An 18,136-nucleotide genomic window follows, 5' to 3' on the forward strand; every position below is an offset into this window, starting at 1 on the left:
ATACTCATGAAAGAAATTGAGGAAGACACAAAGAAACGGAAAAAAGTTCCATGCTCATGGATTGGAAGAACAAATATTGTGAAGATGTCAATGCTACCTAGAGCAATCTACACATTTAATGCAATCCTTATCAAATAACACCAACTTTTTTCAAAGAAATGGAACAAATAATCCTAAAATTTGTATGGAACCAGAAAAGACCCGAATAGCCAGAGGAATGTTTAAAGCTGGTGGCATCACAATTCCGGACTTCAAGCTCTATTACAAAGCTGTCATCATCAAGACAGTATGGTACTGGCACAAAAACAGACACATAGATCAATGGAACAGAATAGAGAGCCCAGAAATGGAACCTCAACTTTGTGGTCAACTAATCTTTGACAAAGCAGGAAAGAATGTCCAATGGAAAAAAGACAGTCTCTTCAACAAATGGTGTTGAGAAAATTGGACAGCCTTATGCAGAAGAATGAAACTTGACTTTTTCCTTACACCACACACAAAAATAGACTCAAAATAGTTGAAAGACCTCAATGTGAGACAGGAGTCCATCAAAATCCTTGAGGAGAACACAGGCAGTGACCTCTTTGACCTCAGCTGCAGCAACTTCTTCCTGAAACATCACCAAAGGCAAAGGAAGCAAGGGCAAAAATGAGCTATTGGGACTTCATCAAGATAAGAGGCTTTTGCACAGCAAAGTAAACAGTCAACAAAACCAAAAGACAGCCAACAGAATGGGAGAAGATATTTGCAAATGACATATCAGATAAAGGGCTATAAAGAACTTCTCCAAACTCAACACCCAAAGAATGAATAATTCAATCAAGAAATGGGCAGAAGACAAGAACAGACATTTTTCCAAAAAAGACATCCAAATGGCCAACGGACAGATGAAAAAGTGCTCAACATCGCTCAGCATCAGGGAAATCCAAATCAAAACCTCAATGAGAGACCACCTCACACCAGTCAGAATGGCTAAAATTAACAAGTCAGGAAACGACAGATGTTGGCGGGGATGTGGAGAAAGGGGAACCCTCCTACACTGTTGGTGGGAATGCAAGCTGGTGTAGGCAATCTGGAAAACAGTATGGAGGTTCCTCAAAAAGTTGAAAATAGTCCTATCATATGACCCAGCAATTGCACTACTGCATATTTACCCCAAAGATACAAATGTAGTGATCCGAATGGGCACATGCATCCTGATGTTTATAGCAGCAATATCCACAATAGGCAAACTATGGAAAGAGCCAAGATGTCCATCAACAGATGAATGGATAAAGAAGAAGTGGTATATATATACAATGGAATATTATGCAGCCATCAAAAAAAAAAAAAAGAAATCTTGCCATTTGAAATGATGTGGATGGAACTAGAGGGTATTATGTTAAGCGAAATAAGTCAATCAGAGAAAGACAAATATCATATGATCTCACTGATATGAAGAATTTTTAATCTCAGGAAACAAACTGAGTGTTTTAGGAGTTGGGGGGGTGGGAGGGATGGGGTGGCTGGGTGATAGATATGCGGGAGGGTATGTGGTATGGTGAGCTCTGTGAATTGTGTAAGACTGTTGAATCACAGACCTGTACCTCTGAAACATATATTATATTATATGTTAAAAAAAAAGAAGCTAGTAGGAAAGGAAAAATGAAGGGGGGGAATCGGAGGGGGAGATGAATCATGAGAGATGATGGACTCTGAGAAACAAACTGAGGGTGCTAGAGGGGAGGAGGGTGGGGGGATGGGTTAGCCTGGTGACGGATATTCAAGAGAGCAGGTATTGAATGTAGCCCTGGGTGTTATACACAAAGAATGAATCATGGTATACTACATCAAATACTAATGATGTAATGCATGGTGATTAACATAACATAATAAAATTTAAAAAAAGAAAATTGAAAGAGATAAAATCTTTCAATCCAAGATAATTTTCAGATTACCCACAATGCATAACAATTACACTGACAGTTAACTTTAAACACCAGAAGGTAATTACATATATTTAGTTTGTTAAAGGGAAGAAAATCTAGTTTCCTTCAGTTTTATATTCAGCTAAATTATCTGACAAGTAAAATAAAGACATTTTCAAGGAGTTGAGGCTTACTTGGGGATATTTGCGAAAAGTATTATAAATAAGGAAGATATGATATGCAAGAAGTAAAGGTGAAAACAAAGTATTTTTAAACATGTTGATAAATATGAGTAAACTGAGATTGTTAAAGTATTGACCAAGTTTAAAGTAAGAGAGAAGTAAAATATTAGATGATACTAACAAAAATATTGTAAGGAGAGAGGACATAAATAAATAATTTTTCATGCCTCATTTTTGAATTGTACAATGATATTGACTGGATTTTGAGAAGTCAAGACGCCTGTTAAAAATTATGATAAAATACTAAGATAAGGAAGAGAATACAATTTTCATACTAAGAGAAGCGAAAGAGTGATTAAAGAAAAATGGACCAATCAACAAAAGGAGAGGAGAGATAGAATTAAAGTAAAGGAACGGCAAAAGACAGAGATAATGAACAGAATATCTCATCAGAAATAAGCTTAAATACATTAATAAAAACAATGCACAGAATTAAGTAGCCTTTTGAAAGACATAAGATTGAATTAAAAAATTCAGCTATGTGCTATTTATGTTTATTTAAAACATTATGATATGGGGAGGTGGAAGCTAGATGGGTAAACACATAACAGCAAAGTTGTCTAAACAAAATAAAGGTGCTATATATATCCAGATTAATATCAACCAAAATAAATTTGAAAAAGGTATAATTGCATATCATTAGATCATAAGTGATAAAAGCAACAATTCACTGGGAGATAAGATTCACAAACCTTTGTATACCTAACAAAGTAGCTGTCTGAAAATAAAAGAAAATTAAGAGGATTACCAGGATTAATCGACAGAAAGTCAATTATAGGGAGAAATTGCAGTACTCTTCTCTTAGAAAGAATAAGAACAAAAATTAATAGGAACAACATAGGAAGGCTGGTTTTATATGTAACACATATATCCACTACATAAAAAGCTACACTATGCTATGTTTTCAAGTAACTATAGAATGTTTATCAAAATTGATCACATATAAAGAAACAAAAATCTCAACTCATAGTAAAGAACCAACTTCATAAAGACCACTTTTCTTTTAACATAATTTAATAAAATTAGAAATCAACCATTTATTGATGTTTGGAGATTCTTTAGGTTTCTCAGGAGGAGAGTAAAGTGATTACAGTACCTAGAAATAATAATCAAAATAATTTTTTAATAAATGATTGAATTCAAAGAGGAGGGAAAGCATTCTAATTGGAGAACGAATGAGTAAAGGCACAGAATGGAAATCAATTATGATTGGGTTTGGGAAAGAGGGTAGATCATATTTGTTGGAATAGAGGTTTTACCTATGAGTATAAGAGGAAAAGATTGCAAACAACTGGAAGGCTATGACTTTGGCTTTTAATTTATAATCTTCGAGTGCCACTAGATGTTGAGCAAGATAGTCACAATACTAAAGAGGTTTCTAAACCAACCATGTTTTTCTTAATGTTGAGGTTCTAGATTGTGGGAATTTTGGCCATTTAAAAAAAATGAAACTGTGGCAAATATTAGTACAATAGTTACAATAGATTACAAACAAGCCTTATAATTACATTCTGCTTATAGTTTTTCACTATATTCCTTCTTATGTGGAAGATATTTTAAATTTATGGGCATAGATGATAACTTATTCATCTTTATATTTCTGGTACCTAGCCACAGGGCCTAATTCTTAGAAAGCACTTAATAAATGCTTGCTGCGATGAATTGCCTTTAATAAATCAAATGTGTTTATTGGCACATTTTCAAGAGAAAAAGGCTAGTTAAATTCTACTTAAGCAAACCTTTGTGTTTTTACATATGATTGCTACTTGGTTTGCATCAAATTGACAATGTGATATGTATATTGAATCATGAAGACTTGTTTTGAATTTTTGAAGGAACATCATGATTCATGAGCAAACAACTTTTATCAGTGTAGTGAAGAAGATAGGAACAAAGGGGGAAGTAACCAGGAAAAGGAATGGGGCATTTTAAACTTATGGGTGTGATGTGCTGCTGTTGGTGTTAAATCACTCTAAAGAGTGAAAATTGGTGAATTCTCTTGCACTGTCTAGTCAGAAGATAGATATCATGTACACATTTTGTAACTTTTGATATTTTAGGAGTCAGTTTTAGAACAAAAATATTTTTCGCCACATTTGCTTTATTTCTCTGTGTGTAATATGTGTATGCAACTATTTTTCTCCTCCTCCTCCTCTTCTCCCTCTTTTTCTTTTGTCTGAATTCTCCATCACATGGAGGCTGAGACAAATGCCATGTTGTACTAGTCTATCCTTTTACAAGACTGCCTCCATGAAGGAAGGGACTGTGTCTGTCATATCATTCCAAGGAGTTGGGAAGAGTTAAATTATAGTTTATTATAAAAAGGGTATAACTCAGGAACAGCCAGATGGAAAAGATGCATAGGGCAAGGTATGTGGCGAGCTTCTATGCTTTCTGAGTGTGACACTACCTAAATCTCTATGTGTTTACCAGCTCAGAAGCTCCTGGAACAAATTTTAAGGAAACTAATTCATCTTTGGAAAAGGTGAAATTCCATTATTGCTGGCATGTTCCTTTGCAAGTAGGCTTATTTGGGTTCAAGGTTAGATGATTTTAGAATTGTGTTTAAAGTAATTCATTTAATACTAAATAAGACTTTTGAATTTGTGCACTTAAAAAAACAAACAAACAAACATGTTTTCTGATGTTCATTGCATGTTCCTGGCTGAGGAACACTGAGTAGTTGTGGCAGTCTATATTTACAGGAATATCTAGGATGTAGTTTCTTATGCTTTGCATTGCTGGCCTTTCAAAAGCAATATAGTTTTTCATAAAGCTAATCTCTTCAAAAATAGCAACTTGAAGTTCTCATTGACTAACTGGTAGTTCTTAAAATTAGGCTTTTCAGGGGGCGAAGAAGAACAGATTGTGTCTATCTATCCTGTCTTCTCTTCTGCTCCACTCTAAAAGAATGGATATGAAATTTGGCCATTATGTGCCTCTTTATCCCTTGTGATGAAAACTGCTGAATAAGGATGGTTTCTCCATCTCTTTAACTTAACATGCTTTAGTTTTTACATATATGAAAAGATGAGTTATTACTCTTCAGTGTTGGCACATTTTTAAATTAGTAGGACAAATGTTTATTTGGAAGCCATTTGCTTTGTAAAACAAACAAATTATAAAAGAAATAAATGAAATCCTCTCAATGGGCTTTTTCCTCTATTAAGGGTGTTATTGATGGGTGACATATAGTAAGTGTTTAATAAATACCTATTGAGTGATGAATGTATGTTGTGGGAAATTTTTTATGTTTAATATTTTTATAGTACTAAGCATACTCATGTGAACATCTATATTCCTCCTCACACATGATTATTCAGTATTTTTAAAGGGAAAAAATACTCTGGTAAGACAAAAAAAATTCTGTTGAAACTTCTGACATATATTTATGTGTCAGTAGCTTTGCATTTATTGCTAAAGATAACCCCCAAAAAACACATTACTGATGTCTGAACTTTCTGGATGATAATCTTCACTACTGTGCTCAATGGATATTCCATTTCAACTGATAAACAGCATTTTTCTAGTATCTCCAAAATGGTCCAGTTCAGTTAAGAGGGCCTAACCTCCAACAACTGGGTAAATGGGTGTGCTTATTTAATGCCATGTTGTATAATTGTCCTCGGCTGTGAGCTATGTTGCCTTGAATATGAATATTTCCCTACTCTTCAACAAAATATAAGTGCATACTGAATGACTCACAGAAAAGAGGTGAAAAGCTTACATATCACCAACTGATGATTCCACTTTTTTAAAAAATAGGAATTCAGAGGTATAACAATGTGCTGAAGTATGTTTCATATTGGAGAGATGGCTTCAGTGTTCAAATTCATGCTGCCTTGGAAAGCTGGACATTTAAATCTCCTTCTTTTCTATCATGTCTTGACTTGAAACCTGTGTTTAGGATACAATCTCAGAAATAGGAAGGGGCTACTAGGATTTAAATTAAAATGATCTGAATTATTAAGACAATTTAGAAATCAACAAGTTGATGTAAATAAAACATATTTATAAGGTACTATATTTTCATTCCTGGTGTTTTCAATATGATTAGGATTAAATAATATGTATGTAAAATGTGTATTTCCAGCCACTCATTGGATTTGGAAGATGATACTCGACTTAACTTGTTTGATGATGGGACACTCATGATACGAAACACTCGTGAGTCAGACCAAGGTGAATATCAGTGTATGGCCAGAAACTCAGCTGGGGAGGTCAAGACACAGAATGCCATGCTCAGATACTCCAGTCCTCCAGGTACAACTTCCCCCCCCACCCCGACTGAACTTAATGTAAATGCATCAGTTCTCCATAGTTATTTGCACTAGAAAATGACTTCATATTGCTTCTTTAAGGTATGGAATGCTTAAAAGTGAAACAGTTGCCATTGTCTATCACTTCCTAATTTTTTACTAAAACTTGAGGTTTTTTTCTCCTGAAGTTTATTTTAATTTCTTGCCTTAGTTCTATTCTTTTCTAGTCACAATAGGTGCTGTCCCAAGGCTGTCATTGTCTTTTTGATTACCCATCCAGCTTCCTCAGAAGATGACCCAGCATCCTCAGAGGGAATCAGTGGTACCTAGGCAGGATTATCAACCTTTCTAACAAATAATTTAATTATTCATTCATAATTAATTCACTCAACACATTTATTGAATGTGCACTGAGCTAGCCATTGAAGATGGTATAGTTAACAACCTATGCTCCTTTAACTTTCCAGGAGCTTTGCTTTGCCATAATTTCAGTGGCTTAACAGACACAATAGCTATGACAGATTTTTTAGTAATATCATTATCAGGAAGGTGATGGAAATAGTGAGACACTATGTCTTACTTTACTGAGTCTATAGTCTATTAGATGATAGCCATAATTCAACAAAATGGTAAGTTTTATGATGGATAAGGAAAGGGGATAGAAGCAGAAAGGATAGTTGTGTGCTGGTAAATGTTTGTTTATTTATTTATTTATTTTTAAAAGATTTATTTATTTATTTTAGAGAGAGAGAGCACACCTATGCACAGGGATGGAAGGGGCAGAGGAAGAGGAAGTGAGAGGGTCTCACGTAGACTCCCTGCTGAGCACATGATCCAACATGCGGGGGCTTGATCTCATAACCCTGAGATCATGACCTGAGCTGAAATCAAGAGTTGGACACTTAACTGTGAGCCAATCCAGATATCCCACTGGTAAATGTTTAAAAACTGGCTCTGGGGGTGAGGGCAAAGCCCCAATTTGCAGTATTTGCCAATGATTGACATGACATCACTGAATTTGGAGTTAGGAAGAGATGTGTAGTAGTACACCATTGCATAGTATTTCCACCATGCAGACACAATAATCTCAAGACCTTAGATCATAGTAAAATGCAAAATAATTAGAAGTGGTAAATGTCAGAATTTATCTTTGATATTAATGAGATTTATTTAGTTGTAAGTTTATGTAATTTAATTTTTAATAGTGGCTATGCTTAACTGTCAGTTTGAAAAATTCCAAAAATTTGATAACTGGCTTTCCAGAGCCAGCTCCAACAGACCCCTGACAGAGGAGGAGCACTTAGATCAGACTTGGAGATCTGTGTTCATTCATGGAAGGATTTTCCAGGACCAGTGACATCTAAGCTGAAAGCAAGAAGTAGAAAACAGCCAGATAAATAGGATTGAAACCTTATCTTAGTAGAAAGGGCAGGAAAGGTAGAGAGCAGCGCACATTCAAGACATGAAGTTCTGGATGTCTGGATGATACAGATGAAGGGTTGGGAATTACATGAGATTTGATGAATTGTAAGGCAGAGTTGAACATTCATGACTGTACTCTAAGTGTTTCAAAATTAGATTTCTCTGTTACAAAGATCTCCCAAGCAGCAGTTTGGAGGACAAGCAGGAGGACAGAGTAAGGTGAGGAGGTCAGCGACTGTGGTGACGATGCAGAGGAGAGTAGTGACATTGGCAGTGATGGAGGGAGTAGAGAAAACATCCCTGAATGAAGCGTTATTCCAGGAGAAATAATACATTTCAATCAGAGATTGACTGAATATGGGAATTCCTTACAGAGTTCGTCAGTAATTTCTGATTGGCAAACCCACTAGCTCCTTCCAAAGTGTCATTCACTTTGCCCTCCAGGTCAAGCCTGACACTGCACACTGGAGTATTCCTACTTTGACTTCTGGGCACCACTTCCTCCTGATCCTTTCTGAAGGTCCTCTCCTTCTTTCCCAAGGCCTTCAGCCTGCCTCAACTGTGCCATTACTCACACCCTCCCCACCTGCTTTTTGTCCATTCTGCCTGCCCTAACCACATTTCTTCTTCCTCCATTGAGCTCTCCTTGAGTTTTAAAGCAATTCCCAAACATCCAACTTGAGTAATTAATGTACACTTCAAAGATTTTATTGCTGGTATCTTTCCTGAGATTTAGATTGATCTCACTACTGTCTTATTGTTCATTTTTAGTATATGTGCTGCCGAAGTGAGCACTATTGTTCATTTTCAAATGTGAATGTTTTATGTTCCTCAAGCACATTCACCTGCACTCCATCTTATGTTTTCCATCACTGTTGATATTATTATCTTCCCAAAACTTCAGATTCAGCCTCCATTGCTATCTTGTCTTCATCAAGTCTCTAGAAATTTGGTTCCAAGATGTATCAGATTGTCTTCCTTTTCATTTCCACTGCCATTGATTCACTTCAAAAACCTTTCATGCCTCAATTATTATAATAGTTCTTTCCATTTCTCTATAGCACTTTATACCTTACTGTAATATAATGATTTCCAAAGTATGTTGTAGTTCTTCAGATTATGTGGTTTGTCTTCTATCCTTGTAGCTAAAGCATAAGCTTATGAAGAAAGGAGTATCCTGTGCATCTTTGTATCTTCCCAACATCTAGCATTTTATCTAACTTAAGGCATTCAATATTGTTAAAATTAAAGTAAATCTTGCTTGTTGAATTAGATTAAATAAATTTCTCTCTACTCTTAATGGTATATTCATCTCAGAAATTAAGGAGCCCCCCAAAATTAGACCCAGTAACTAAGCATGTTTAACATCCTCATAAGTATTTAATTTCTGCTTGAGATTTCCAGAAAAGATGAAACTCTTATGAATCAGTGAGTGGAACACTCCATATGGAAGTCTAAATTTTGTATTTACAAGGATACTTAGCAAGTCAATTTGTATTATATTTGGCTGAAAGTGACACAAAATTTGATGAGAAATGGCTTAAACACAGTGTGTGTGTGTGTGTGTGTGTGTGTGTGTGTGAACGTGTGCACATGTGCACCTGGGAATGTGGTTTATTCGTATGCCACAAGCAGTGCAGGAGTCTGGACAGAGCTGCCACATTAGCCCAATACTCCAATGATATCTTTCTATTCTTCAGTCCTTTGCATTGAGACCTTTTTCTCCATTTCATAATTGTCACCTCGTGGCCCAAGTTGGCTCTTGTAACCCAAACTCATGCCTGAGTGCCAGGTAGCAAACAGGAGTAAAGGCAATGACTAGTTAAACTGTTCTTTTATATGGGAAGAAAACTCTTTCAGGGACGTGTGCCTACATCTCACTGGTAGAACTGTGTCACATGGATACCCTTAACTGCAAGAGAGTCTGAGAAGGCTAATTTGAACAGTTAGCCCCTAAAATAAAAAATAGGTGGGCACTAGCAGTGTCTGTGATGATGGCATCAAGGGAAGCAATCTACTAAAAAAATTGCACATTTATATCAATCTAGATTTAAGACCCAAATGTTTTAGATTTAACTATTTGAGAATTTAATGTATGTATATAATATTTTAGTATAAAGGAATTTTGAAATTGACAAAAATTTTAAGAACCACAGTGTAGAGGGGTGCCTGGGTGGCTCAGCGTCTGCCTTTGGCTCAGGTCATGATCCCCGGGCCCTGGGATCAAGCCCCAAGTCCAACCCTCTGCTTGGTGGGGAGCTTGCTTCTCCCTCTCCCTCTGTCTGCTGCTCCCCCGGCTTGTACTCTCTCTCTCTAATAAAAAAAAATAAAAAATCTTAAAAAAACCCCCACAATGTAGAATAAATAAAACTTCTTAACTGCTACTGGTTGTATTTTGTTTTGTTTTTCTCTTTCCTTTAGCCAAGCCTAGTTTTATAATCCAGCCCCAGGACACAGAGGTTTTAATTGGCACCAGCACAACTTTGGAATGTATGGCCACAGGCCACCCACACCCCCATGTTACTTGGACTAGGGGCAGTGGAGAGGCCCTGGATGGATCCAGGCACCTGGCTACTTCTGGAGGACTATACTTGCAGAATGTCACCCTGCAGGATCATGGTCAATTTACCTGTCATGCCGACAATAATGAAGGCTCTGTTCAAGCTACAGCAAACATAATTGTACAAGGTATGGGAGCAAGGGGTCATGATTGAAATGTTCATGCTGCCACATTCAGAAAATTATTTTTCAACCTAAAAAAAATAATGTCATGTAAATCAGTGAAGAGATTTTTGTATTTGCCATTTATTTTTGACATAATAGAATTTTCAAAACTAATCTGCTTCATATTAAAACTTGGATTTTTTTTCACTTCAGTCTTTATCCAGATGTTATAATCAACCATTAGCAACAAAAGAGATGAAGTCATTTGGCAGCAAACTGTCAAAAGATATTTGTGCTTCAGGATACTTCACAGATGTAGGAAAGACACTTCAGATATGAAAGTGAAAATGCTGTGCCCGATGTTCATAATCACTTACCAAGCTGCCTACTGACATAGCTTAGAACTATGCTGATGGCTCTTATGGGCCTGGGATGGGTAACAAAAGCAGTAATAAAACGATTCTGAACACTATAAATAATATATATGCATGGGCATGTAATCCTGTTGTAAAGAACTCATGTTTTTCTGCTCTGCTTTTGTTCTGAACTGGGCTGCCTTTCCCTGTCTGTTGTGGTGGTTGTGTGTGTGGGTTTAGGTGCATGTGCATGTGTGAGCACAGATACTCAACACTCCTTGTGGGCTAAGAGGTTTAGTTTTTTTTTTTAATTATATTATGTTAATCACCATACATTACGTCATTAGTTTTTGCCGTAGTGTTCCATGATTCATTATTTGTGTATAACACCCAGTGCTCCATGCAGAACATGCCCGCTTTAATACCCATCACCAGGCTAACCCATCCTCCCAACGTCCACCCCTCTAGAACCCTCAGTTTTTCAGAGTACATCATCTCTCATGGTTCATTTCCCCTCCGATTTCCCCCCCTGCTATCTCCTTCTTCTTCTTCTTCTTTTTTAAACATATAATGTATTATTTGTTTCAGAGGTACAGATCTGTGATTGAACAGTCTTGCATGATTCATAGAGCTCACCATAGCACATACCCTCCCTAATGTCTATCACCCACCACCCCATCCCTCCCACCTCCCACCACTCCAGCAACCCTCAGTTTGTTTCCTGAGTTAAGAATTCCTCATATCAGTGAGGTCATATGATACATGTCTTTCTCTGATTGACTTATTTCGCTCAGCATAACACTCTCCAGTTCCAGCCACGTCATTGCAAATGGCAAGATTTCATTCCTTTTGATGACTGCATAATATTCCATTGTATATATATATATATATACCACATCTTCTTTATCCATTCATCTGTTGATGGACATCTTGGCTCTTTACACAGTTTGGCTATTGTGGACATTGCTGCTGTAAACATCAGGGTGCACGTGCCCCTTTGGATCCCTACATTTGTATCTTTGGGGTAAATACCCAGTAGTGCAATTGCTGGATCATATGGTAGCTCTATTTTCAACTTCTTGAAGAACCTCCATACTGTTTTCCAGAGTGGCTGCACCAGTTTGCATTCCCACCAACAGTGTAGGAGGATTCCCCTTTCTCCACATCCCCGCCAACATCTGTCGTTTCCTGACTTGTTAATTTTAGCCATTCTGACTGGTGTGAGGTGATATCTCATTGAGGTTCTGATTTGGATTTCCCTAATGCCAAGCAATGTTGAACACTTTTTCATGTGTCTGTTGGCCATTTGGATGTCTTCTTTGGAAAAGTGTCTGTTCATGTCTTCTGACCATTTCTTGATTGGATCATTTGTTCTTTGGGTGTTGAGTTTGATAAGTTCTTTATAGATTTTGGATACTAGTCCTTTATCTGATATGTCATTTGCAAATATCTTCTCCCGTTCTGTCGGTTGTCTTTTGGTTTAGTTGACTGTTTCTTTTGCTGTGCAAAAGCTTTTTATCTTGATGAAGTCCCAATAGCTCATTTTTGCCCTTGCTTTCCTTGCCTTTGGTGATGTTTCTAGGAAGAAGTTGCTGCAGCTGAGGTCAAAGAGGTTGCTGCCTGTGTTCTCCTTTAGGATTTTGATAGACTCCTGTCTCACATTTAGGTCTTTCAACTATTTTGAGTCTATTTTTGTGTGTGGTGTAAGGAAATGGTCCAGTTTCATTCTTCTGCATGTGGCTGTCCAATTTTCCCAATACCCTTTGTTGAAGAGACTGTCTTTTTTTCACTGGACTTTCTTTCCTGCTTTGTTGAAGATTAGTTGACCATAAAGTTGAGGTTCCATTTCTGGGCTCTCTATTCTGTTTCATTGATCTATGTGTCTGTTTTTTGCCAGTACCATACTGTCTTGATGATGACAGCTTTGTAATAGAGTTTGAAGTCCAGAATTGTGATGCCGCCAGCTTTTCTTTTCTTTTTCAACATTCCTCTGGCTATTTGGGGTCTTTTCTGGTTCCATACAAATTTTAGGATTATTTGTTCCATTTCTTTGAAAAAAGTGGATGGTATTTTGATGGGGATTGCATTGAATGTGTAGATTTCTCTAGGTAGCATTGACTTCTTCACAATATTTGTTTATCCAATCCATGAGCGTGGAACGTTTTTCCATTTCTTTGTGCCTTTCTCAATTTCTTTCATGAGTATTTTATAGTTTCCTGAGTACAGATTCTTTGCCTCTTTGGTTAGATTTATTCCTAGGTATCTTATGGTTTTGGGTGCAATTGTAAATGGGATCAACTCCTTAATTTCTCTTTCTTCTGTCTTGTTGTTAGTGTATAGGAATGCCACTGATTTCTGTACATTGATTTTATATCCTGCCACTTTATTGAATTCCTCTATGAGTTCTAGCAGTTTTGGGGTGGAGTCTTTTGGGTTTTCCACATAAAGTATCATATCATCTGCAAAGAGTGAGAGTTTGACTTCTTTACTGATTCGGATGCCTTTTATTTCTTTTTGTTTTCTTATTACTGTGGCTAGGACATTTAATACTATGTTGAATAACAGTGGTGATAGTGCACATCCCTGCCGTGTTCCCACATTGAGAATGATATTCGTTATGGGTTTTTCCTAGATGGCTTTTATGATATTGAGGTATGTACCCTCTATCCCTATACTCTGAAGAGTTTTGATCAAGAAAGGATGCTGTACTTTTCAAAAGTTTTTTGATTTGCTGATGTTGAACCAACCTTGCATCCCAGGGATAAATCCCACTTGGTCATGGTGAATAATCCTTTCAATGTACTGTTGGATCCTATTGGCTAGTATTTTGGTCAGAATTTTTGCATTCATTTTCATCAGGGATATTGGTCTGTAATTCTCCTTTTTGATGGGGTCTTTGTCTGGTTTGGGGATCAAGGTAATGCTGGCCTCATAAAACAAGTTTGGAAGTTCTCCTTACATTTCTATTTTTTGGAACAGTTTCAGAGTAGGTATTAATTCTTCTTGAAATGTTTGGTAGAATTCCCCTGGGAAGCCATCTGGCCCTAGGCTTTTGTTTGTTGGGAGATTTTTGATGACTGCTTCATTGTCCTTAGTGGTTATAGGTCTGTTCAGGTTTTCCATTTCTTCCTGGTTCAGTTTTGCTTGTTGATACATCTTTAGGAATGCATCCATTTCTTCCAGGTTATCTAATTTGCTGGCATAGAGTTGCTCATAATATGTTCTTATAATTGTTTGTATTTCTTTGGTGCTGGTTGTGATCTCTCCTCTTTTATTCATGATTTTGTTGATTTGGGTCATTTCTCTTTTCTTTTTGATAAGCCTGGCCAGGGGTTTATCAATCTTGTTAATTCTTTCAAAAAAACAGCTCCTAGTTTCATTGATTTGTTCTACTGTTCTTTTGGTTTCTATTTCATTGATTTCTGCTCTGATCTTTTTTATTTCTCTTTTCCTGTTGGGTTTAAGTTTGTTTGCTGTTCTTTCTCTAGTTCCTTTAGGTGTAGGGTTAGGTTGTGTACTTGAGACCTTTCTTGTTTCTTGAGAAAGGCTTGTATTGCTATATACTTTCCTCTTAGGACTGCCTTTGCTGCATCCCAAAGATTTTGAACAGTTGTGTTTTCATTTTCATTTCTTTCCATGATTTTTTTTAAGTGTTCTGTAATTTCCTGGTTGAACCATTCATTCTTTAGTAGGATGCTCTTTAGCGTCCATGTATTTGAAATCTTTCTAATGTACCTGTTGTGATTGAGTTCTAGTTTCAAAGCATTGTGGTCTGAAAATATGCAGGGAATGATTCCAATCTTTTGGTACCAGTTGAGACCTGATTTGTGACCTAGGATGTGATCTATTCTGGAGAGTGTTCCATGAATTCTTCTACTACTAGAGAAGAATGTGTATTCTGTTGCTTTGTGATGGAATGTTCTGAATAGATCTGTGAAGTCCATTTGGTCCAGTGTGTCATTTAAAGTTTTTATTTCCTTGTTGATCTTTTGCTTAGATGATCTGTCCATTTCATTGAAGGGTGTGTTAAAGTCCCCCACTATTATTGTATTGTTGTTGATGTGTTTCTTTGCTTTTGTTATTAATTGCCTTATATAATGGCTGCTCCCATGTTAGGGACATAGATATTTACAATTGTTAGATCTTCTTGTTGATTAGACCCTTTAAGTAGGATATAGTGTCCTTCCTCATCTCTTATTACAATCCTTGGTTTAAAATCTAATTTGTCTGATATAAGGATTGCCCCCCCCCCCCCAGCTTTCATTTGGTGTCCTTTAGCATGGTAAATGGTTTTCCACCTCTTCACTTTCAATCTGGGGGCATCTTTGAGTCTAAAATGAGTCTCTTGCAGACAGCATATCGATGGGTCTTTTTTTTTTATCCAATCTGATAGCCTGTGTCTTTTGATTGGGGCATTTAGCCCATTTACATTCAGGGTAACTATCGAAAGATATGCATTTAGTGCCATTGTATTGCCTGTAAGGTGACTGTTACTGTATGTTGTCTGTGTTCCTTTCTGTTCTATGTTGCTTTTAGGCTCTCTCTTTGCTTAGAGGATCCCTTTCAATATTTCTTGTAGGGCTAGTTTTGTGTTTGCAAATTCCTTTAGTTTTTGTTTGTCCTGGAAGCTTTTGATCTCTCCTTCTATTTTCAATGAGAGCTTAGCTGGATATATATTCTTGGCTGCATATTTTTCTCATTTAGTGCTCTGAATATATCATGTCAGTCCTTTCTGGCCTGCCAGGTCTCTGTGGATAGGTTTGTTGCCAATCTAATGTTTCTACCATTGTAGGTTACAGATATCTTCTCCCAAGCTGCTTTCAGGATTTTCTCTTTGCCTCTGAGACTCGTCAGTTTTACTATTAGATGTCAGGGCATTGACCTATTTTTATTGATTTTGAGTGGGGTTTTCTGTGCCTCCTGGATTTTGATGCCTGTTTCCTTCTCCAAATTAGGGAAGTTCTCTGCTATAATTTGCTGAAATATACCTTCTGCCCCTACCTTCTTCTTCTGGGATCCCAATTATTCTAATGTTGTTTCATCTTATGGTATTGCTTATCCCTCAAATTCTGCCCTCATGATGCAGTAGTTGTTTATCTCACTTTTTCTCAGCTTCTTTGTTCCCCACCATTTGGTCTTCTATATCACTAATTCTCTCTTCTGCCTCATTTATCCTAGCAGTTAGAGCCTCCATTTTTTATTGCACCTCATTAATTGCCTTTTTGATTTTGACTTGGTTAGATTTTAGTTCTTTTATTTCTCCAGAAAGGGTTTCTCTAATATCTTCCATGCTTTTTCAAGCCTGGCTGGTGTCTTTAAAATCATCATTCTGAACTCTAGTTCCAACATTGTACTAATGTCCATATTGATTAGATCCCTGGCAGTTGGTACTGCCTCTTGTTCTTTTTGTTGAGGTGATTTTTTTCCATCTTGTCATTTTGTCCAGAGGAGAATAGATGAATGAGAGAACAAAATGCTAACAGGGTACCAACATCCCCAGAAAATAAACACTAAACAATCAGAAAAGACCTGAAACTGGGGGAAAATAAAGGGAAAGAAAGAAAAAAAGAGAAAGATAAACACAAACAAAAACAAAACAAAACAAAACAAAAAACAGAATATGATCAAATATGATCAGGCTGGTGCATAGATCAGTGCCACACACTAGAGTTTGGGTGTATTTTGTATTTGTATTTTGGTCGGTTAGAAAAAATGCCTCCCAAAATTTTAAAGAAAGAGAAACTTATATATGTACAAAAATAAGGGTTAATACTATGAAGGGAGGGAATATGACTGTAAAGATGAAAATTATGAGATTTTATAAAAGGCATTGATAAGATTAGAAATTGGTTGAAAAAAGAAAGAAGATTTAAAAAAAAAAGGAGAGAATGTGATCAGGCAGGACACTAGAACAAAGCCATACACTAGAGATTTAGGGTATATTTTGATCTGTTAAGAAGAAACTGTATCTCAACATTTTAAAGAGAACAACATATATATATATATATCAAAAAAAATAAGGGTAACTACTATGAAGGGATCGAATATGACTCTAAAACTGAAAAATAAAAAAGATTTTTTAAAAAAGGGATTGATAAGATGTTGGTTGAAAAAGGGAAAAAGAAAAATTCAAAAAAAAAAAAAAGAAAAAAAGACAGTTAAAAAAAATTAACTTTGAAAGATTAAAGAATCATGGGGAAAAAGCTGTGAATTCTATGTTCAGTATTCCCCTAGTGCTGGAGTTCTGCCGTTCTCATTGATTTGTAAACTTGGTCTTGACTGGCTATTCTAGCTGATCTTCTGGGGGAGGGGTCTGTTGCCATGGCTCCCAAATGTCTTTGCTGGAGGCGGAATTGCCTCGCCCTTGCTGGATCCAGGCTAAGTTATTTGCTTGGGTTTGCTCTTGGGAGCTTTTGTTCCCTACAAACTTTCCCTACAGCTTTGGAGGATGATTGTGAAAATGGCGGCCTCCTAATTGCTGCCCTGGAGGATCCGAGAACTTGGGCCCCCACTCCTCAGTGAGCCCCCAGAGAAAAGCAGTCAGTCACTTCCATTTCCCTGTTCTCTGGCCACACTCTGTGCCCACCCGGCCTGTGACCGAGCATTTCTATCTCTGGCACATGACCCCATGTGGAGTCTCCAAACCCAGCAGATCCCTGCGGTGTGCTCCCATGCCACTCTTCCCAGGGGAGGAAGGGGAGTCTCCCCAGATCTGCTGCTTGTTGGGTCCCTGCTGGAAAAGATCTGACTGTGCCGTGTGTCATGGTTTATGGCAACCCCGAACTGAGAGCCCACTCCTAGGCTCTGTCTCAGCAGCTGGCTTCCTTGCTCTGATACCTGGGAGCTCTGCTGCACTCAGGCACCCCTGGTCTTTCTGTGACCCTGAGGGTCCTGAGACCACACTGTCCCAAGAGGGTTCCACCCCCCACTTAGCCACTGGAGCGACATCCCTCAGCGGAGCCGACTTCTAAAAGTTCCAATTTTATGCTCTGCGGCTCTACCACTTGCCAGAAGTGGCCGATGGAGGCCCCCTCCCCTGCTGTCTATCCTCCCAAATATCGCCTCGGATTCACTTCTCCACACATCCTACCTTCCAGAAAGTGGTCATTTTTCTGCTCAGAGAGTTGCTATGCTTTTCCTCGATCTCCTGTTGAGTTCGTAGGTGTTCAGAATGGTTTGATCCCTATCTAGCTGAATTCCTGGCACTAGACGAAATCCATGTCTCCTACACCTGGGCTAAGAGGTTTAGTAAACATCAGAATATAAGTCTTATTGGAATGATACCA

The 18,136-nt window shown here is 37.4% G+C and overlaps 1 protein-coding gene across 7 annotated transcripts in view; it reads left to right on the top strand.

The window, feature by feature from the left end:
- The window catches only part of PXDNL (peroxidasin like), a 509,349-nt gene that overhangs the window by 348,855 nt on the left and 142,358 nt on the right, over nt 1-18,136 (top strand). For 6 of the 7 annotated variants that reach the window (XM_064588349.1, XM_064588346.1, XM_064588351.1 and 3 more), the window contains 2 exons: nt 6,243-6,412; nt 10,252-10,518. In XM_064588349.1, coding sequence (XP_064444419.1) covers nt 6,243-6,412; nt 10,252-10,518 — 437 coding nt within the window. The remainder of the gene's footprint in view (nt 1-6,242; nt 6,413-10,251; nt 10,519-18,136) is intronic. The other variant, XM_064588348.1, reaches the window with a different exon arrangement.

Source organism: Mirounga angustirostris, unplaced genomic scaffold (assembly GCF_029215605.1).
Source record: "Mirounga angustirostris isolate CCGP_5_RB_7025 unplaced genomic scaffold, mMirAng1.0.hap1 SCAF_4, whole genome shotgun sequence".
Lineage (NCBI taxonomy): Eukaryota > Metazoa > Chordata > Mammalia > Carnivora > Phocidae > Mirounga > Mirounga angustirostris.